General features: G+C 45.0%; 2 protein-coding genes across 3 annotated transcripts in view; both read left to right on the top strand.

The window, feature by feature from the left end:
* Positions 1-1,925, top strand: part of PBX4 (PBX homeobox 4) — a 41,781-nt gene extending 39,856 nt beyond the window's left edge. The window contains exons 8-9 of one of the 2 annotated variants that reach the window (XM_066613977.1): positions 88-174; positions 1,101-1,925. In XM_066613977.1, the coding sequence (XP_066470074.1) occupies positions 88-174; positions 1,101-1,193 (180 nt within the window). In that variant the 3' untranslated portion in view covers positions 1,194-1,925. The remainder of the gene's footprint in view (positions 1-87; positions 175-1,100) is intronic. The other variant, XM_066613978.1, reaches the window with a different exon arrangement.
* Positions 1,926-4,279: 2,354 nt separating this feature from the next.
* DSN1 (DSN1 component of MIS12 kinetochore complex) lies at positions 4,280-19,978 on the top strand. Its single transcript, XM_066616720.1, has 12 exons — positions 4,280-4,342; positions 5,809-5,845; positions 7,436-7,484; positions 8,018-8,383; positions 8,917-8,990; positions 10,836-10,908; positions 12,311-12,398; positions 13,269-13,328; positions 14,302-14,373; positions 16,653-16,800; positions 17,763-17,850; positions 19,083-19,978. The coding sequence occupies exons 1-12, from the start codon at positions 4,314-4,316 to the stop codon at positions 19,178-19,180; spliced, it is 1,182 nt and encodes a 393-aa protein (XP_066472817.1). The 5' UTR covers positions 4,280-4,313; the 3' UTR covers positions 19,181-19,978.
* Positions 19,979-21,045: the final 1,067 nt, after the last annotated feature.

Raw genomic sequence — 21,045 nt, forward strand, 5'->3', positions numbered from 1 at the left:
TAGTGGGGCTTTAGAAAGTGATTCTGGAGAATCAACATAACTGCTTTTGCTTTTTCCCTCCCTTTCAAACTGGTTGTTTCATTACAGATGGATTCCTTACACCATGTCATACACCAGGCAGGAAGATATGACAGCATTGTGGGGAACCCTCTATATTCGACGCAGCGCATTGATGTAAGGAGCTTCTGCTTTTGAAAGAATTCCTTGAGCTCCAGAAGTCCAAAGTGGCAATGGAGGTTAATGCAGCCACCTCTGCAGATGCAGTTAAAATGAAAACTCTGTGGCATTGCTAGTGCCTTGCCATGACTCAGTGCTTCCCCAAAGAGAGAGGCCAACAGGGACTGTATTTCCAATCTTTGTCATTTAGGAGACCAGGAAAAAAAAAACCCACCTTGTTTTATACTGTAAGAAAAGCCCTTTTCGGTATCAGTCATAATACTTTGAAGACCAGAACCCTGTTTGGTTAGGGATGGTCAGATTGAGGAGCTGGCTTACCTACCCACCCAAATTGGCCCAGTGGATTAGAAGGAAAGACTGACTTACTTCCAATCCCCTCCCATTGGAGGCGAGAACTGCCAGTTGGAGGAAGAGACTGCAGGATTGAAAGAGGGAGCACAGAATTAGCCTTCAGTGAAATCCACAGCCTGTTCATGGATTGATTTCCATCCTCAGTTGGAAATTAAAACATTTGGGAACATGTCATACACCAGGCAGGAAGATATGACAGCATTGTAGGAGTGACTTTCACTACACATACTGTTCCATCTTTTGCTTTGAACGCTGTTTGATAATTCACGTAGACAAGTTAGCTGGAGAAGTTGGGCAAGAGCACAGGAGTCTCATTTGGGGAAAGCAGACACGCTCTGAAACAAATGCAGTGGAAGCAAGCATTCACACAGTACTTTGCCTTCCGTGCCCCGGAAAGTGAACTGCAGTGTCAAGACTTTTGCTCTGGGGTTAAGTCTAAAGGAACAAAGTAAGTGTCTTGTCCATGGCATAATGCTCTCCCATTGTGACGTGGGAAATTTTAATCATAATGGTTTAGGGCTCAAGTTACATCTTGTGGACTTAACAACAAAATGCATTTATTCCCTCTTCAGGCTAATGGCAGCTGGCAGGACGCTACTACCCCTTCATCAATCACTTCACCTGCTGGAGATCCTGGAAGCATTAATTCAGATGCGTCAAATTAAATTTTTAGGACCTGTTGAGGAGAGGAAAGAGGTCGTTAGTGTAACTTGTCAATGTTGCTCTTTTTTTGCCAATACTTTTGATTCTACAACTTGACACACACAGCTAATTACCTCAGACAAATAAAAAGAAAACCAATAGAAGATTGTGATTATATATGGACACCTCTCTACCTCTCGGCATGATGTGCTTGAGTTCTTCTGGCTTCTGCCCTTTGGGATGTAAAGGAACTGGCTTCATTTACCAAACCAAATTCCTTTTTTAAAAAAGAAAAAAATATCACTTTTGTGCTTAAGAGTCTGAAAGTGTCTCTCCAATGAACTTTGGAATTTGTCTCCATTTTTCCAGTTTAAAAAAATAGCAACTGATTTTAATTTCCTATGTGTTTTTATTATGAAAATTCTGTTCTAGATGCTAGTTACTAACAAATAGCCCCTCTTGTATTGTAATTGTATGCGTTTTCTGTATTGTAATTTTGTATAGGAAGACATTTTTCTTTGAACTCATTAACCAGAACAGGCCATTGCTTTACCAAAATGATTGTTGGACTTTGCTCTTGAATAGAACTTTCATCTTCTGTGTCACTCTCATGTAGCTCTAATTTAATGTCTTAGAGTAAAGGCAGACCTACCTGTGAATAGATTTTTGTGCATTTAGGAAAATGTTAATAGCAAAGTCCACCACTTTCAGTTGAAATTTTATCAAAGAATAAACTTCCAAAGTCTCTTTTTTCCCTTCCTGTCTCTTTCCAAGCCTTCCTTCATGTTCGTAGGTTGGCAGCTTCCTAACAGATAGAGAAAAGAAGAAAATGCTTTGCACATAATGGAGTTCCACCTACTCACTCAAACTGATATTATTGTCTTTCCAATTCGTGGAAAGTGATGAAGGAACAAATAAATAGATAAATGTGGCAGTTTGAAAAAGTAAGGTCAACAGTGGTTAAAATAAAGGTGGATGGGCAAAACTAACAGCTGAACCAGCAATTGGTTTTTGATATATATGTGTGCCTGTTGTTCAAATGGGAAAATCGGGAAGAAGTTGGACTCCACAAGTAAGTGAAGCCGCTGCTGTGAATTCTCTTTTCCTTTTTGTTGATGTATATTTGTCTTCACCTAAGGTTGGAGCCTACCTACTAGCTACCCAAGTCTTGGACAAAGACTACCTACCTTTTAAGTGAGATATAATTACATTGCTTTCAGGTACTGCTGCTGTTTCATTCCTTATTTTCCTGTTTTAAATTGAGCATTGTTTCCTTTTTTTTAACATATGTACTGTATCAGTTAGAAGAGCTTCAGCCTCTGAGAGATTCGGCACTTAGACCAGTATCTAAGTTGGCTGATGCTTAAATTATAGTGGTTTTTTTTTGTTCTTGTTCATGGATGGGTATTAATGGGAGTGTTTTGCTTGCATGTTGAGGATCTTGCAGAAGTAGCTAGAAGCTCCAGCTTTTCTCAGACATTGCATTGTTTGTCTGAAAATAGGGTGGTGGTAGAGAGTGTCCATCGTGTTGAAACTTCTTTTTTCTACAGGTATAGGTTCTAACATCAAGTTGATGTTATGCAACTTGATCTCCTGGTTGGTGGCACACAGTTAACAGGGATAATTGTAGAAAGTAGCCTCTGAATACTCCAAGAGTGTCCAAACTTTTTGGCAGGTGGGTTACATCATCTCTCTGACACTGTTGGGGGCTGGGGAAAAATTAATTTACATTTCAAATTTGCATACATGAATGTATTAGAGATGGAACTTATATGAATGAATGAAGGTTGTGCAATAGCTCAAGGCTTATAAAAGGCCTTGCACAAAGCCTTTCCTGTGCTGCTGCTTGCAGTGTCACATATATGAAACTGCAAGCAGCAGAGGGTGCCTTTACCCCACAGCTCATGCAAGATGTCGAACAATCGCTCTCATGTGAACAGCAATTGCGTCGGACAAGTGCGGGCTCCAGCAACTCTCTGGAGGGCCAGAGGCTCATTGGAGACTGGGGGCTCCCTGCGGCCTAGATTGAGAGTCCCCAAGGGCTACAAGTGGCCCCTGGGCCGGGGTTTCAGCACCCCTGGATTAGACAGCTATCCAAAATACTAGACCCCACCACCACATGGGATAAATGCTAAAGAAGACGACAGACTGTAGAGAAGTGGTCATGGTAGGAAGGCCTGCTTCAGTGGAAGGGGTTTAATTGCACCGTCTTCAGGTGATTCCCTTCAGGAGCATGAATCCTGCTCCAGTTAGCATAATATGAACTGAATGTGCACATGTAGTTGATGTTGCTGAACATAATGGAAATTGGGTCAAAGAAGGCAACTACAGTAGAGGATTGCTCTTAAAAGTCCTAAATTTACTACATGGTAGTTTTGTGTGGAAGCGTTTGTGTGTCCCTGGATCCTTTGTCCTGAAAAACGTAGTCTGAGCATCTTTAGACAAAACGTCCAGAGCATAGTTCAGTCCATTGAGAAGTTGCCCAACTGGCTGGTAACTGGGTGGTGGGACGAGCATGCCTGTGTGCTGGCTGAGTGGCTGTTCCTGCGATCGGGGTACATTTCAGGGAGGAGCCCTCCTCAAGCCCTTTTCAAGGGGGCTTTCCACTTGCCGGTCCTCCTAAGCGCCCCTCGTGGCTCTCTGCAGAGGTAGCCCGGCAGCAGCCCCGTCCCAGCAAAGCCCCCACTCCGGGCTGAGGCTCTTCAGGGGGAGGGGAGGGAAGCCTCTGCTGGACTCTTGGGGGACGAGCCGCTGTGGTCCTCTGCACCCCGGACAAGCAGCCGGCCCTTCGAAGGCGAGCGTTTAGCTGCCGCTCAGCACCTCCGTGCTGGCCCCTGCCGGTCCCTGAGCGGGGCAGCCACACCCAGGACACTCGGCAGGGCACGTAGAGAAGGAGGGGTGGGCGGAGCTCCTCCCCTCCAGCCCGCCTCCGCCATGGTTGTCCCGCCTACAAAATGGCGCCCTTCAAGGAGAAGCCGGAAGGTGGGCGGGCGCATCGAGTGGCGCTCAGGCGCGAAACAAAGAGCCGCCAGCCACGAACTCCATTTCCCAGGGTGCTTTGGGGAAAGGGAGGGGCGGGCTGCGAACGCGCCTGCGCGATGGCGGGACGGTTGAAGGTTGGCGGAGGCGGTTGTGCTGTTGAGATGGAGGGCGGCGAACGGCGCCAGGGCTGGTGAGTGGCGGCGCCTTCTTCTTCGGGTGGCGGGGGTCGTCGTCTGTGCCCTGCCCCGAAAGCGCAGGGGGGGAGGGTTCCCTCCTTCCCTGCTCCTATTGTGGGAACGGCGGGGCGCGCGCCGTCCTGAACGGGAGTTTGGCCGTTTCTGTCAGTTGGCGGTTGCTCAGCGATGTCACAACCGAGCAGCGAGGAGGGGCGGGGCTTCATAGCCGCCTTGGCGCGAGGTTTACCTGCTGTGGTAGTGGGCGTGGTACTCAGGGGACTGTCCACGCTCGCCAGTGGGTGGGCGCTGCAGCATCCCTGAGCACTGAAAGAGATGCGGGAGAGAAGAGCACAGCGTGTGGAAGAGACTGGATCCTTGGCCCAGGGCATGAAAGACGCTTCGGAAGCTGCTGCAGTTCTGTCTTTGCAGTGCTTGGAGTACCAGATCCTGCCCTCCTTGGCCTAGGAGGACCCTGAGGAGAGAAGGAAAACAAGGGGTATCCAAGAAGTGTTTCTCAACCAGTGGTGCTTGAGGTGGCACCTGGGGGTGCTCTCTGGACCCCTGCCACCCAGCCACAAGACCAGGAACGCGACACAACAAGCAGTGGTCGGAGCTCGGCTCAGCAGGCAGGGCTCCAAAGCATGCTTGATAAAGCCCTCCCATTCACCCTGAGCCTCTTACTGGTGTTGGTCACATCGCATCTGGCTTCCCAACCTAGAAGTAACTGGTGAGGGTGTCATCGCCCGTTCCTTCCAGTGGTACTTCCAATAGGTTGACCTTGTGAAGTGGTGTGGCGGAGGGCAACCGCTGAGAAACACTGGTGTACAGTAAGTACTATGAATTTAGAAAGAGGTTCCACGTTGCAGTCCAGGGTTTAATACAGTTCTTTGGTGCTATACTGTTCAACCTGGGCTCCAGTCACCTACCTAGCTTCCATCTGCGCACGCTGTCACTGAAAAACAGTCTGGCTGTGCTGAATTCCAGCTCAGGCAGCATGCATTGAGGAGATGGTGTAACGATTGGCGTTAGCACTGCTGTAAAGTTCTGATTGTGATGGTGTCTACTGGACACCAGTCTGCACTGGGTTTAGCTTGTGTAGAAAAGGGTTTCATAACTTTGTCAGCACATGGGGGCTGGAACCTGGAGCTTGTTGAATGTGTTTTCTACTAGCCTTCCATGATGTTGCGCTTTGTGTGACTGCAGACATATGTCTTGATAATATGATGCCTGGCTGTCTAGTTTATCTAGAGAATAGTGTATTAGTACCTAAGGAGAAGAATATTTAAGGACAACTGTAACACCTCTGAACTGACAAAATGTATGAATGTAGACCAGAAGGTTAAAGATGAAAAGTGGGATAATCCCACCTGGTGAGTGGAATAAAGTGCAGGGAGAGATGGCTGTTAGGTAGGGTGATGAATTCAAGGCAAAGGAATCCAAGATGTGACTTATTTTTATTTTATTTTGTTAAACATTTCAGTGCAGAAGAGAACCTTCCTAAGGACCTGTCCCAACAGGTAATAAGAACAGTTTTGAGAAATGGCTTCAAATATCATTGCAGTGTTAATGTTGTAGTAAACTCAGTCTAAATTTCTAGTAATCTATACTTAGGTCAGCCATAAATAATGTAGAATTGAGTAGAGGAGCAATAACCCTACACATTCCAAGATAGTGGAAAAGAGATTTACTGCAGGGTGAAAGATGAGAACTGCTGGTTTAAGGCAAATGACAAGATTGACTAAGCCCTTGTTTATCAAACTGTGGGTTTCTCAAACCCACTTGGTGGTTGGGGCCCAATTTCTGGTGAGTCTCACAGAGCCTTCAATGAAAACATGGGTATTGGAAACGTCAGATAACTAATTGCATCAAGCCCTAAGGCTATTCAAAAATAGCTACTAATTGCCCAGCAAAGAGCTGAACTCCTGCAGTTTGCAAGCTTGTATAAATATAGGGAGATAAATGTTTTAGTGCCTTTTTTTCTGGTGTGTATTTTTCCAAGTCTGTCAGTGACAGATACTGGGGGCAGGTAAAGTCTGGGTCATATAATTAACAGTCCAGTCCTAACCTGCACTGGAATGGGGAGGCTGGCCGGCCTGCCCCATATTCAGAGTTGGGTTGGGGCTGCATGCGGCTCAGCCTGGGGCAAGGGGAATTCATTCCTCTCACCCTGGGTAAAGCCACAGCAGCCCCAATGGGACTACTTGAATCTGCACCATCTAATGAGGTGACACAGATCCGAGCAGCCTGAAGCTGCACTAAGTCACCCAGGAGGGGGGTCATGATCCGGCCTAAGTGCTGGCTTCACCTCCTGCTCTGCCCCAACTTGCCCTTTCCCTGCCCTGGAATGCCTCCGTTCCACCCTCCCGCCACCTTCCCCAGACCCCTGCACTGGCCCAACATGGCCGGCGTGACCTTGCAAACTAAGCAAACTAAACACAGGCTACATGTACTAGAATGTTGGGCACAAGCATGTATTTATATAGAATTTTGTCACTGATTATCTCCCTTTTGAGGTGGTTGTGATGACTGCTTGTACCCTATTCTTGACACTGTAAGGAGGATGACTTTTCTATTCACCTCTATAGCAAACACTTTCTTCAAAAGCTTTTTTAAGAGTAGTACATTTTTTCTTTTCTCTGAAGCTATTTTCAAGTACTTTTTTTGGTTCCACATTTTGTACTGCAGTCTATAAGATATCTGGCACGTTCATTACTTGCAGTGTGACTCACACTACAATTGTGGTTTGTTTCCAATTTCTTGTTGTGCTACTTGCATAACTCTTTAGGCACTGGTGGTCTCACTGTTATCAGGAGGGCTCACTCGCAAATAATTTTACATAAGCTTGCAACTGAAGATTATACTCCTGTTCAAATTCCATTAAATTTAGTAATACAGTACTTGTGTCCGAGTAAGTGTGTATAAGATCAGTCTAAATAATTTGACAGCAGGTATCTCATCACCAACCCTGCTGAAACTCCTTTAAGGAGAGTGTTCTTAGTCTCTTTTGAGATGGAATCATTGCAGTTGTATTGTTTTGTTTGCTTCTAGTATGGGACAATATTCATAACACTTCATGAAAATATCAGTTTTCTGAATTTTCCATTCAGGGTAACCAGTCCGGCTTTGAGGATGGGCAGAAGGTCATTGAGGCATCAGGTAAGGGAATTAACACATAAGGCTGCATACTTTCCTGGAAGTAAACTCTAACACAGTGCAATTTATTTTCCAGTAGACATGCATGTTTTTACAATTATCGTGCATGAGTAATGTGGGGATTGAACCTTTGTTGTCAACAGGAACTGTTTTTTGAAATGTTAATTTCTAGCATTTTTTTCTGGCTGAGGCAATCTTCTGAGATCTACATAAAATGCTTAGATAAAATAGTAAATAAAAACTAGTGTAGATATCCAATACTTACTGTATGGTACTACAATGGCAATGCAGGATATATCCTTTATTGTAGTGTAGATATCCAAATACTTACTAGTGTAGATATCCAATACTTACTGTATGGTACTACAATGGCAATGCAGGATATATCCTTTATTGTAGTGTAGATATCCAAATACTTACTAGTGTAGATATCCAATACTTACTGTATGGTACTACAATGGCAATGCAGGATATATCCTTTACCTTGCTCCTTGTAGTGTTTAACCTTGTGTGGTATTCTCTCCCTTGTTTTCCAGAATATGTGCCCAGCCAGGAGAAAAGGGAGGTTGATTGCTTTATTAAACCAGATGAAACTATTAGTTCCAGCTCTGGGGTCTGGGCTACCCAACAAGACAACCCTCCTGGGCTGTTGGAAGAAACCGGCAAGAAAAAACACCATTTAGACCCCATACCAAAGAATGAAGGTACCCATGGCCAGAGCCCAAAGAGAGAATCTCTCCAGAAATGCAGTCCTGGAACTGGTCAGGCTTCTACTTCATTTAATGTATCCTTCACATGTCTCCCGAGCCCACGAGTTGCCCGTCGATCCTGGCGCCGCAGCAGTCTGAAGCAAGGTGCTAATCGTCGGAAGTCCCTGCCACCTCTTCAAGCAGATGTTACTGGTATGTCCCATCACTCCTGCATGATAAGCTGGGGTTTGAGTAGTAACAGGCAAGAGGAGCTTGCAGCAGTTGAATATGATTATCAAGCATTATTAACATGCCACCAATTTTTGTGGAAGTGGGGGGCAATTGCTCCACTTCCACTTTCTGCAGGCTGGGGAACCCTGCAGATGCTCGTGCAGGGCTCCCTGCACCCCTAGGTCGCTGCTGCAGGAACTGGTGAGTGCATCCCAGTCCCTGCAGCCCCCCTGCCTTCCCCCTGTTCCTTCCCTCCCCTCCCCTGCAAGCACTTACTGTGGCTTTCAAACTCCCGCAGCTGTAGGTGCACTGCAGCTGTAGGTGAACTTGGCAGTGCTATTGGGTCAAAGATGTGAATCTGCGATAGTTGTGAGGGAAAACAATCAGTTCAGCAACCAGGTATGCTGTTGATAGGTAGCTATGCTTTCGTGTACAACACTGAAAAGGCGTTCAAATATGCAGGTAAAATATCTGGCTAATGTCATATGTCAAAGGACCATGTGCTTAACTTTCAGAACTGAGCAAAGCAATTAGTCTGGACTTGCCAGAGCCAGACAGGCTGATGGCGCTTCTCCTCTCCAGCTTCCAGGTAAGGTGTTTTATTGTTAGAGACTCTCTGTTCAAGCTTTGCACTGCTGCTTGCATGTTATAGTCTGAAAACATTCTTTTGTGTAACATCCCTGCAGTCCTGGCATAGTAGGTGGACAGGTATGTTGTTGTCTGTTTTGTGTATTGCACCTGTGGAGTCATCAAAGGGATTAGTATTGCTTAGCATAAAGCAAAGGATGGCCAACTGCCAGTCCAAGGGCCTTTAAAGGGATTTTATATGATTCATTCATAAGGTGAAATTGTTTTCAAAAGCTTACAGAGAGAGAAATTCTCCAACTCTTTGGATTTTGCAAGCAACATTACCCAGTGGTTGACTGTATATGCTCCATAGCTACACAGCTTTTCTTGTTAGGTGGCATCAACGTTACTACAGAGTTTGGCAACCTGAGACAGGGTCAGTTTGTGCAGCAAAATAAATTTCTGGCCCTTGGACCGCAGAGAGAATAAAGCAGCATTTGAGAGTACAGATATGGCGAGTATTCTGAACAGTTTTGCTTATGACACCTTTCTTGTGCAATTTGTTACCTTGCTTGTTCTTTCTAGTAGGTCTGGTGAAAAGCTGTTAGCTATGGAAATGCTGGAAGTAGCATAAAAACCAAATACTCTGTTACCAAAAGGGCAGGTTTTGCTTATAGGGAATTATAACATATCCTTGTTGGAACATGGGACCTTAAGGCTGGATGCAAACCAGTGTTCTGCAGAAATTCCTTTTATTTAAAGAAGAGACTGAGAGAAATCTTCTAACAAATGATTACAGCTTTTTAAAAAAGGGAGAAAAATAGACACCCAAAAGATTTAAAGGACTATTTAATTAATAAATATTTAATTAAATAAAGGACTATTATAATGCTCTATCCAGAGTGTATAGTGGTGAGTGCAGTGTAGTGTGAGTGTATTTGCTGCATTCAAAGAAATCACAAAAAAGGGGAGTTGAAGGGAAGAATTTCAAGGGGCCCTGCTCTGCCAACCCCAGCTACTAACTAACGATGGGGGGGGAGGGGGGTTTATTTATTTATTTATTTATTTGATTTATATTCTGCTTTTCTCCCCAAAGGGCACCCAAGGCAGCTAACAATCAGGTTAAAAATACAAAACAGCAGATAAAGATTAAAAATACAAAACAGTTGAAACAATTAAAACAAGATAAAATAAATGGCACGCAGTAAAAGACAAATTTATAACAACAGCCCTTATGGTGCCTCGAAGGCTTTCCTGAATAAAAAAGTCTTCAGGCCCCACCGGAACGCTAATAATGAGGAAGCAGCTCTCAATTCAAAGGGGAGGGAATTCCATAGTGTAGGTGTAGGTGTAGGGTTGAGAGAAGTGAGAGTTTAAAGCGCAAAATTTAGCTACCTGTCTAGAAGTCTGGTCTGTGAGCAGCAGTTTTCTATGAGCAGCAGTGGACACTCAGATGCCAGCCATCAACCCCCTTGATGGAATTGCATTTTGGAAAGCAAACACAAACTGTAGATACAATGGAAAGATGCGTGACAAGATTATTATTTTTATTTTTCACATTTTTATACCGTAATTTTAGATTACCAAATTGCATTATGCTAGAGACACAAAGCAAGATTATCATTTCCTTTCAGGATGTGTGACTGTGGAGGGGGAGGGGGGAGAATGCAAACAAACAACCAAGTCCTGACGAAAGTGGAAGCAAGGCCTGTATGTCAGAGTTCATCTTGTGCTGGCATCCAGAAATGAAGGCTTGTGAAATGTTTCTTGATATCATAGTAGCATAACCTGAAATAAAATAAAATGGGGGGGGGATTTTCTCATAACAGCTCTCAAACATGTCTGTGCCTCTCCTTTTCCCTTCCAGTACTCTGCCCAGAAACTTAAGCACTCCCTAAGGCTGACAGAAGGTTTTAATCCTGAAATTTTTGAACAACAAGGTACATCTTAACATCAACTCATTTTAGATGTTAGGCACAGCAGAAGGGTATATGGGAGTCAAATTGGTGCCCATTTGAAATGAAACCAAGTGTGTTAAGGAACTGAGATTCAGCACCCTAAAATCCTTTGTGACTGCCTGATGATGGGTCCACTGCTTGTGTAACCTACTTCACATTCACGTTTGGGTTCTTCAGGGGGAGACTGGGGCATGCCATGGCAATCATGCTTGTTGCATTTCAGTGTCCCAGCCTGATCCATGTGGGGTGGATTCGCTGCCACCTGAGATGGAATTGAGGCCTCACTCCAACATGGGGTTAGCTTAGTTAGCTGAGGTATCCCTTGGTGCCAGAGATCGTTGCTGGTGGAGAGAGAGGGGGGTGCCAGCTATATCAACTGCCTTCTGCTCTTGCACACACATGCCTCCGGAGAACATATAGCATTGGTCCAAGCAATATATTGGAGAGCAAGTAAACAGATAGTTTGTCTTAATTAGTGGGGCAGAGTTCTGTTCTTGGACTCCTTCCCAGAAAAGTCTGAAGCTGTGCAAGTCAGGGAACGCTTTTATAATATGTATTGCCTAAGGTTAGGGGTGTTTGAAAATAGTTTTGTTATTTTTTGCAGATTTTGTGATTTGAAAGCGGTGTTATGTGTTTTTATTTCAAGTTCTCATTCCAAGTTCTCATTTTTAAACACTTTAATAGTGTACTAGGTAGGTGTCATAGTGTTGGTAGATGCAGCACTATGAGAGAGATGAGTCTGAAGGCTTTGTGCAAGCCAGTTATAGCCACCAGGCAGGCTTGAGGTGCTGCTTGATGTCACACAGGTGCAGGATTGTGCACTCTAGATCTGCGTATCTGAATACTTTACTATATAGAAAAAAGTTTATTAAAAGGAAAATAGACAAGGTATAAAATGTGAGAAATAAGAGGCCTGTGGTCAAGAGGCAGTAGAAAAGAAATTAAAAAGCCATTTCTGCATAATCCCTGCACTAAAAAAATGCATTTATACAGGATGAAGGTTAGAATTGCCCTCATCACTGAAGAGGTGGGTCATCTTGACACAGTTGTTCCTGTTCTCTAAAACAACATACATCATCATCACCTTCTCCTTCCTTTTCAAGGGGTACCTGGGTTTAAGGTTTCTGCCATAGTTCCTGCCATCACTTAGAATGCACCCAACACATCCATGTGTCTGTGTACTGAAGAGAAAGATTAGCAGTGGTTGGCAAGCTGCCTTTTAGAAAAGTTTGTCCTCTATTACTTATGCACTTCTCAGACCCCTCAGTAAGTTTCCAAGGAACACAGTTTAGCTAAACAATGGTTTTCAATGTGAGCTCAGCTAGCATGCTATATATGGAGTTTCAAACTGTTTGCTATGGTTTCTTCTCTCTCCCATTTTCAGTGAACTTGCTTTCAGAAGAGCTGCAGCATTGCACAAAGAGACTGAAACTAGATGGGACGCTACAAAAATGCCTTGAGGAGCCCGGAGGGTAATGGCTACTTCCCCTTGAGACTTAAGAGTGGGAGCAGCCGAATCTGGAGCTGCCTGGTGCGTGGGACTGTAGTGGCACTGAAAATGGATGCCACTGCATCCAGCACACCCCAGACAGCTGTCACCACCTCCTTAGGGGACTTTTGTCCCCTTCTCCTGGGTAAAGCAAGTAGCCCCGCAGTGGGCTATTTGATTCTACAAGAACCTGAGGGTCAGTGTAGAATTCGGAATGGCCTGAAATGGAGGCTCAGGATCTGTTGGAGTGAAGCTCCACCAGTCCCGCCTCCCTCCCCCAGCAAGCTTTCTCCCCACCTGCCTCCCCCCCCCCACGTCTCCACCTACCTCTCCGCTGCCCAGCGGTCCACATGACTGCTGAGTGACCAAGCTCCAGTGCTCCACTGGAGCTTAGACCAGTACTGGCCAGTGCTGAGCTAGCACCAGCGCTCTACTGGTGCTAGGGCCCACAAACGCACCTTATGGCATGTTTGCAATAGTGTGTGCCGGCATAAGCTAGTGCACACTCTTTAGGATTGGGCCCTGAGTGATCAGCCTTTCTTGTTCATGCTCAGGCACTTGAGTATGTACTGTTAAACAAGAACCCAGAGGGGTTGCTTGCTTTCCTGGGTGTAGCTTCTGCAAATGAAACTCGCGCATCATGGTCTAAGTACTGATAGTGAGTGGTTTTGAAGCACTACCTGCTGCTGTAGCATTGTTAAATGCACTAATCGTGCATTGAGTTGTTCAATATCTGGATGGCAGAGCTGTTTATGCTGCTTTGTATTTTATAAAGAAGTGTTATAAATTAGAACACATGCTGAAATTGGAGTTCTTCTGAGTCTCATCACCATCTAAATTTTTTGTATTTTAGAGGTCCATCAGATCCTGCATTGGATGCATCAGTTGCTGCCTTGAAGGAGCACATAGTCAGGTAAGATGTAACCAGATCCTTAGCCTGACTTCTTTGATTGTCATTATGAATGTTTTATTTCATAGGGCTTGTTCACAAATGTGTGTTAAACAAGGTTTCATAACCTTCTTAGGCTTTATTGCACATTCTGTAAAGTCTTGCCATGTGATACAAAATGTATTAGTCCTATCCCACTATAGGTTAAATATGTCGTGTGGCTAATAAATGGTGAAATGGTTAATATTCTAGTACAGTCCCTAGCTACCTTGTTAGTGCTTTCTCATATTGAAAGAACAGCTGATGTTGTCAGCATTAAAGCAACACAGGCTTGTTGTAGAGTTAACTCAGTTAATCTCAACTGTGCTTAAGAAATAGACACTAGGGTACAGCCTCTTTCTGATGCAGATTTTCCCTTCATTTAAACCCAGGCAGTCCAATCCACTGCAACCCCCCCCCCCCACCTGCAGGATGCAGTGGTGCCAATGTGACGATATTGCTGATGCAAGTGCACATTGACCCATAACGAAGGATTAGGCCTGGGAAAGAGGGTCAGGATTCAGCAGGCACCACTGTCATCAATCCTGCCACCTTCCTGGGCCCGATACGCCACCATGTTCTGCCCGTCCCCTCCTCATTTCACCCATTCCCTGCCTTCCTCTTGGCCCCTGCACAACCTTACCTCAGGTGGCGGGTATCCATCACTGCTCAGATCAGGCTTCTTGCTGCTTCCAGTGGCGGCCCAGCCTTGCACTTTGGCAGAGTCATGTTTGCAGCAGCTGCAAAGTGCATTATGCCATTGGAATGCTCGTGTTCGTGTACATATTTCATCCTTGACTTGCTCTAGTCTTTTAATCATGGTTGAGTTATCAAACATGTTTGGTCTGTACTGGCCTCAGTGTCACTATGGTTGAAAGGCTGGAAATGGCCATGTACTATGTATCCTTTGGATAATCTTGTATTGTAGGATCTAGAATCTTTTATGTTCTTTCATCAGGTTCTCTGCAGAGGATCAAGCTTGGGATCAGCTACTTCTATCTTACCAGCAAAGTGCTGAGGAAATATCCAGGTTCGATTATTGGCTATTTTTCCTCTATTCTTTGATAAGCTGATTGACAAAGGGTACAAAGTTGGAACTCTGCATGATGCAATGAAAGTAACCCAAGAGCTCTAAACTGAGCACAGCAACAAGAGACTTGAGAAACTTCAAATGGGAGAGCAGAAAGGCAGTTGAATGTGAAATAACATGAACTGAAAACCTGCACAAAATATTGTTTTCTATAGGGAAAATGGGAGACTTATACTGCAATCCTATGCATGCTTTCCTGGGACTCTTATTGAGCACCATAGGACAGATTTCAAATGAACATGCATAGGATTGTGCTTTAAAAATATTTTATTAGTCTTTGAGAAGCCAAAGTGGTCAAATTTGTTCAACATTGCTGTGTGATTAAATGCATTCATGCTAATAAAATGAAATAAATCTTTCAGTGCTCAGATCTGCTCTTATGGTATCTCTCTTCCCCCTGACAGGTTTTTGCATCCTTTGGTTAATTACTGTCTTAGGGCCCAATCCTATCCAACTTTCTAGCACCGGTGCAGCTACAATGCAGCCCTGAGGTAACAAATGTTCCCATGCCTTGAGAAGGCCTCTGTGACTGCCTCCCCACCACAGGATGCAGTGCAAGCCTCAATGGCATGGCTGCACTGGCACTGGAAAATTGGATGGGATTGGGCCCCTAAACTCTTCTCTTCAATAGACAGCCCATAAAACCTACCCCTCAGAATCAATGTTGCTTCCACCTGCAACACCAAATGGCCCCCTTGGCTGAAGTGCTACAAAAAGAGGCTCCCAAAAAGTGCAAAGTAGAGCTTGCTGTCATGTTCATCAGCTGGCATTGCAAAAGGCCAGGAAACACCCTTGTGGAGGCTTCTTTTTATAGGGAAGAAACAGGGACTCTGAAAAGCTCTGCTGAAAAAGACTGGTTGCAGAGACAAGCCCAATCTGGCAAAGCAAGGACCAGGTGGTGACCAGGCTGAGCCAGTGGGGCATCTTGCTTGCACCTTCAGGACTCACCCACCCACTGCATGTAGGCAGCGTCTGGCCGCAATCTTGTCCACATTTACCTGGAAGTAAGCCCCATTGACTATAACGAGGTTTACTTCAGAGTAAACATGCCTAGCATGAGCATTTGTGAGCTGGACTCAGAAAGGCACCCGAGTCTGTCTGCAGGACATTTGGTGAGACGCAAAAGCTATGTGAGCATCCCTGGGGCTCGAGCCTGCAGCCTCTGGCCCTGATCCACCATGAGGAGCGGACGCTGGTGATCCAGCCAGAGGATCTTGGCAAGAAAGAGCCCTGGTGCGGGATTGTTTGGTTTGCAGGCCAACCTTGCCAGACAAGACTGCCTGGTCCCCTCCCCTCTCCATGCTCTGCTTCACCTCCCCCTCCCTCTCTGGGGCTTGGCCAGCCAGGACCTCCCAGAGAGAAGGGAAGTGAGAGATGTGACCAAGGCTGCAATTCTAGTCATACTTACCTGGGAGTAAGTCCCATTGACTATAATGGGACTTACTTCTGAATAGACATGCAAAGGATTGGGCTCCAAGTCCCAAGATGTGGGAATCCCCCACTCACCTACCCTTCTAGAGGCTGACACAGAGTAGCTCCCCCCTAGTTACCCAGGACCCAGCAGAGGCTTCAGAGGGTGTCCCTCCCTTGGAACCTGAGGCTTGGTGCTTAGCAGGCCTCCCTTGCTGCCTGAAGACACTTCCGTTCCTAACTCCCTGCTGCCTCCTCTGCCATCTTTGGGTAGCTCTCCCTGCCTGATGCTTGCATGCCAAGCAGCAGAACAAGCACCACTGAGCAGGGATGGGGCAGGATCCCCCACACCCGCAGCGGGAGAGACAGCCCACATTCCTTCGGAGCACCATGAATGGCAGCATCCAGTGGAGGAAGGGCTGGGAAGGGGGCTGTGCATGCTTCGACTTCACAGATGCATCCTTCTTGGCAAGGGTGGTGCTGCAGTGTGGGTGGGGCACATGATTGTTTGAGCGGAAAGGTGGCAGTGGGTGGGGGAGAACAGCAAGCCTAGTGCGGGGCCCCATGGGGCCCCTCGAGGGGTGGGGCCCAATTTGGCAAAATCGCTCCAATTGCCCTAAAGCTGGCCCTGGTTAACAAAATGCTATATGTGCTGTATCTAGCGCATGCTAGATTTAAAATTAGTCTTATTGTGGTGCTTTGTGGCCTTCTCTTGAAAGATGAGTTTTTTAAAAATTTGCTTTTTGGTGTTCCTGTGCTGGATGGAATCATGTACTGGCCATTAAAACCGCTGTCATCTTGTCTTTAAGGCAACTACAGCAGTGCAAGCTGAAGCAGGTGTCAAAGGAGGCTTTTAGCTGTCTTGGGACATCCCAGGCACATGTGCTTCAATCCAAGCCAGACTACCAGAAAATACTGGATTGTCAAGGAGAGGTCTTTGACTGCATGGAGCTAGTGGTGAGTGGTAGAAGCCAGCCTGAATTTTAATTCCAATTTGGCAGCATTGTGATGAAGTGCTGAGAGGTGACCCTTGCCTGTAAAAGATCCCACATGGCATTTTGTAGGCAGCAGAACTTCTCTTGTAGTTATGGCTGCAAGGGACTTTTCCTTTCTAGTGCTGCCTAAGTGTATGTATGCTTTCTTTTACCTCAGAGGAAAGCAGGCTTCTAGAATGTTTAGTCTCTGTTACTGGGGTAACCATATCAGCATAAAGGATGTGTCACTGAGGAAGAATATCAGTTGGAGATTAGGGGAAGGAGGCAGAGTTTAGTAGCTTTCTCCAGGCCTGGTTCGAAGGGCCATGTTGTGGTTGAAGCAGAGCTTGCATGGCTGGTGATTTAGGGCCCAGTCCTATCCGATTTTCTAGTGCTGGTGCAGTCATACCAATGGGGTGTGCACTGCATCCTGTGGTGGGAGGCAGTCACAGAGGCCTTCTCAAGGTATGGGAACATTTGGGCTGCATTGCAGCTGCATCAGAGTCGAAAAGTTGGATAGGATTGGATCCTTAATTCTCTCCTCATGGGGACCTGAATACAAAGGCTGTACTGATCCCAGAACCAGAACTGATCCAGTAGTCCTTCTGACAAAAAGGGCAGCTTACAACTTAAAAGCCGGAGCAAGATGTGTGTGTTTTCTCTTCTGGCATTTTCAGGTAGTGAGTTCAAATGAGAAAAAAGCACTTGCTTCTGGTCATTGCATGCTTAATGACCTTTCCAGCCCTTAGCAGGCACCATGAATGCTTTTTGGCCTGCTGTATGAAATGAGTTTGGCACCCCTGGTCTAGGTGATCTTCTGAACTGATCATTGTAGAAATGTAGAGAATAGCAAGCTGGAAGAGAGGTGCTGATAATTTCTAGAAATTGGGTAGACTACCATTATCATTAGCTTCTTACCTTAAAATGTGTTGTATGCATCCCCAGCTAGATGAGATCCATCAGGTGATGAAGATCTGCCAAACCTATACAGAAGATGTTACACAGTTTCTTCAGAAGTTATCAGTGCAACTTGGTAAGCATTTTTATAGCTGTGAAGCAGGAGGTGCTTCGTCTTCTACAACTTGGGAATGTAAAATATTTAATTTTTAAAAAATGTATACTCTACCTTATCCTCTTAAAAAGTTGCCCAAGGTGACTAACAATAATTAAAATACAATAAGATCCAATAAACAATACAATAAAAATAACCATGCAAGAAGCAGTCATAACCAAAGTCAAAGATCAACAAAAAAGGCAACCAGAGAGAGAGCAAAATAAAAAAGGACTTCAGTTCTCATTGGAAGGAGAGCTGGGAGGGAACCATTCTTAGTTTTCTTGGGGGTTGGTGGTTTTGCTGTGAAGAAGGCCTTCCTTATCTCCAACAGCCTTGCTTCATATAGAGACAACACACGGGGGAGGGCCCCCATTACCTCAGGGTTTTTTTCTTCTTCTAATATCCTGGCCCCCCACCATGAATTGCTTTGAAGGTCATTACCAGTGCCTTGTATTGCTCCCATAAATGAAAAGGCAGCCAGTGCAGTGGTTGGAGTAGCAGCAAGACTGGTTCAAACTGCTGAGTCCCCATAATTACTTGGGCTGCCACATTCTGCAGTAATTTCCAGACAATCTTCAAGGGCAGCCCCACAAAGAGTGCACTGCAGTAATACAGTCTGGATGTCACTAATGCATGAACCACCGTGGTCAGGTTGCAGCTGGTGGAAGTGGGTCGCGATTACTATTTCTATATATTCTGAAGCTTGGGGAGCCCTGCTGAGGTGTCTGTGGGCTCCCTGCACCCTCTGGGAGGCTGGTGCTGCCATTAATACTTTAAAAAAAACAAAAAACCTTTGTCCCTGACATGGCGTGATCCTGGCGATTGCATCACTGCCATCACCCTTTCATCTCAAAGACTAATCGTGGTTTCCAAACTCCTGGAGAGTTTGGGATCCGCTGCCTTAAAAAGAAACCGGAGAATGATGAATGTTGACAAGTTTTGAAGACAAATTCAATTTATGCTTGTTGTGTGTGCCTAGCTTTGGGTGTGGTAGTGGGATTTTGGTTCCATCCATGGGGATGTAAAGCCTTGCTTTATTAGGCAAGTCAAAGTGGCAGCTGCTATTCCACAAATGTGGAAATTTTTGTTTAAAGCACTTGCCGTGGGTGTGGTATCCAGGAGGTTGGGTTTTTTTTTTAAGTGTCTAAATGGCTTGCTGTTAACTCAGAAAGCACCTAGAGGAAAACTAAGGTTTTTTGTTTCCATTTCAGCATCAAAGACTTTCCAGAGATTAGAAAATTCTCCAGCTCGGAAGCTGCTTAGGCTTCCCCAGACAAAGGCATCTGTGACTGAGCCTCCAGAAGGGTAGAGGCAGCTTTGTTCCTATCCTGTAAGCAGACCCTGGATGCATCAACATTGCTGCCCAGTTTCTGACACTATCCTCCTCCTGTTATTTTCTTTTTTCATCTGCTCAGTTTGAACTACACTGTAGAAATCATGGTATTCTTTCTCCATAGCTCCTGGTTGAGGAATATAAATAAACTTTATCACTCATTTGCTCTGGAAAGACAGAATCATGCAAATGGGAAAAAGTTCCCTGTCTACTTGTGGGAGGACACTACTCCCAGTTCCAGTCCTGCCTCACTGGCAGTAATTCTTCCATTCCAGCAATCAAATTAGATAATCACCCCAAATCTCACCTAGTGTCACTTCAGTGCAGCACAGCATACTCATCCACAGACCTTAGGAGGAGATGACGGCAGTTCCTCTAGTCACAGATCTGATTACACATAAGAGAAACAGTATTTGGCTCTAGTTTTCTCTTGGGCACATCACAATTTCACTAGCTTTTAGACGAACCTGATGGGCAATATGAGCCTAGAGTTTTCTGTCTAGACCACTGCAGATCACTGCTGTGTGTGTGGCGGGGGGGGGGCACTTATGCTATGTTGAGAACTTGGGGTACAAAGCAAAAATGACATACAGCTAACTGTTCAGTGCTGTCTTTTCCCTTCTAAATACCTAAAATCAGAGCTGCAAAACCTCTGGTGCTCAGTAGCCACTGGCAAGTAAAGTGACTAGGGTGCTGAAGAAGGTAGAAAGCAGATGCCTCCTTTTGTGTGTGCTGGCGGGAGGGAGAAGAAAACAAAACATACCAGCAAGAGTGCAATTCCTTCCTCTCTAGTCCCATTTCTCCCACTAAGCTTGCGCCTACAAAACCTGGCTAACTCCTGTATCTTTTGGACTTTTTTGCATGCCTACCTAAGACAGCATAAAGCTCGCTTTCATCCTGAGGGGTTGATTTCTTTTTGACTGATAAGATGACTTTTTGCAGCCCTATTTTAATGTTTAGTAAACTGACCACATGTCCTTGCCATGATACTATCAATGTGAGAGGCTGCAGTCAGATAAGCCTCCACATTGGAGAATGAGCAAGATCCATGTACTGTTCTTCTCACTTTGTCCCATGCATGAAGGGAGGAGAAGAAAAGCTTCTGGTTGTCATTTGCAACAAACTAGTTTCCTGTTTGATCTCAATACAGGAAACACTGGTTTGTACGAACCAGTTTCTTCAAAAACTAGGGTATTAAACCAAGATCTTGATTCAGTGTATCTGAATAAATCCAGTGTAGCTTTAAAAAAAAAAAAAAAAAGGTAATAGACTTGAGTTCAAAACATAATTTGAGATGTTTCTCGAGTAAGCCACAAATTAAAGCACATTGTAGGATCTAGTCCCAACGTTTCGCTTTCAGCTGTGGAAACATCTTTCAGGGGTTACAAAGAATTTTCCTCCTCTCAACTGTTAGCTGGCCACCAGCTTAACTGCAGTGTGCTTTAATCCGTGGCTTAAAGACTCGAGAAACATTTCAAATTATGTTTTGAACTCATCCATCCACGAAAACCTTTGTATGTTTTGTAAATAGACTTGAATTAATAGAAATAAAATTTATGGAACCTCAGCTCAAATAGCATGTAATACTTCTTACCTCTTGAAGTTCTTCTCGTGGGTTGCAAGTCTGTCCAGTTTGAACTTCAAGAAGCTAGCATGCCTTTTCAATGGTAGCACTTTTGTCTCAAACATTTTTTTTGGGGCCGTTTGCCATTTTGAATAAACATTTTACTTGCAGCAAAAACTGTCTTGTAGCACCTTAGAGATCCAACTGATTTCAGCCTAAAATGGAATACAGAAGCTCTCCTACTTAACTGGTTGGGTTCCAGAGGTCTGTTTGTCAA

Source organism: Tiliqua scincoides, chromosome 2 (assembly GCF_035046505.1).
Source record: "Tiliqua scincoides isolate rTilSci1 chromosome 2, rTilSci1.hap2, whole genome shotgun sequence".
NCBI classification, from domain to species: Eukaryota; Metazoa; Chordata; class Lepidosauria; order Squamata; family Scincidae; genus Tiliqua; species Tiliqua scincoides.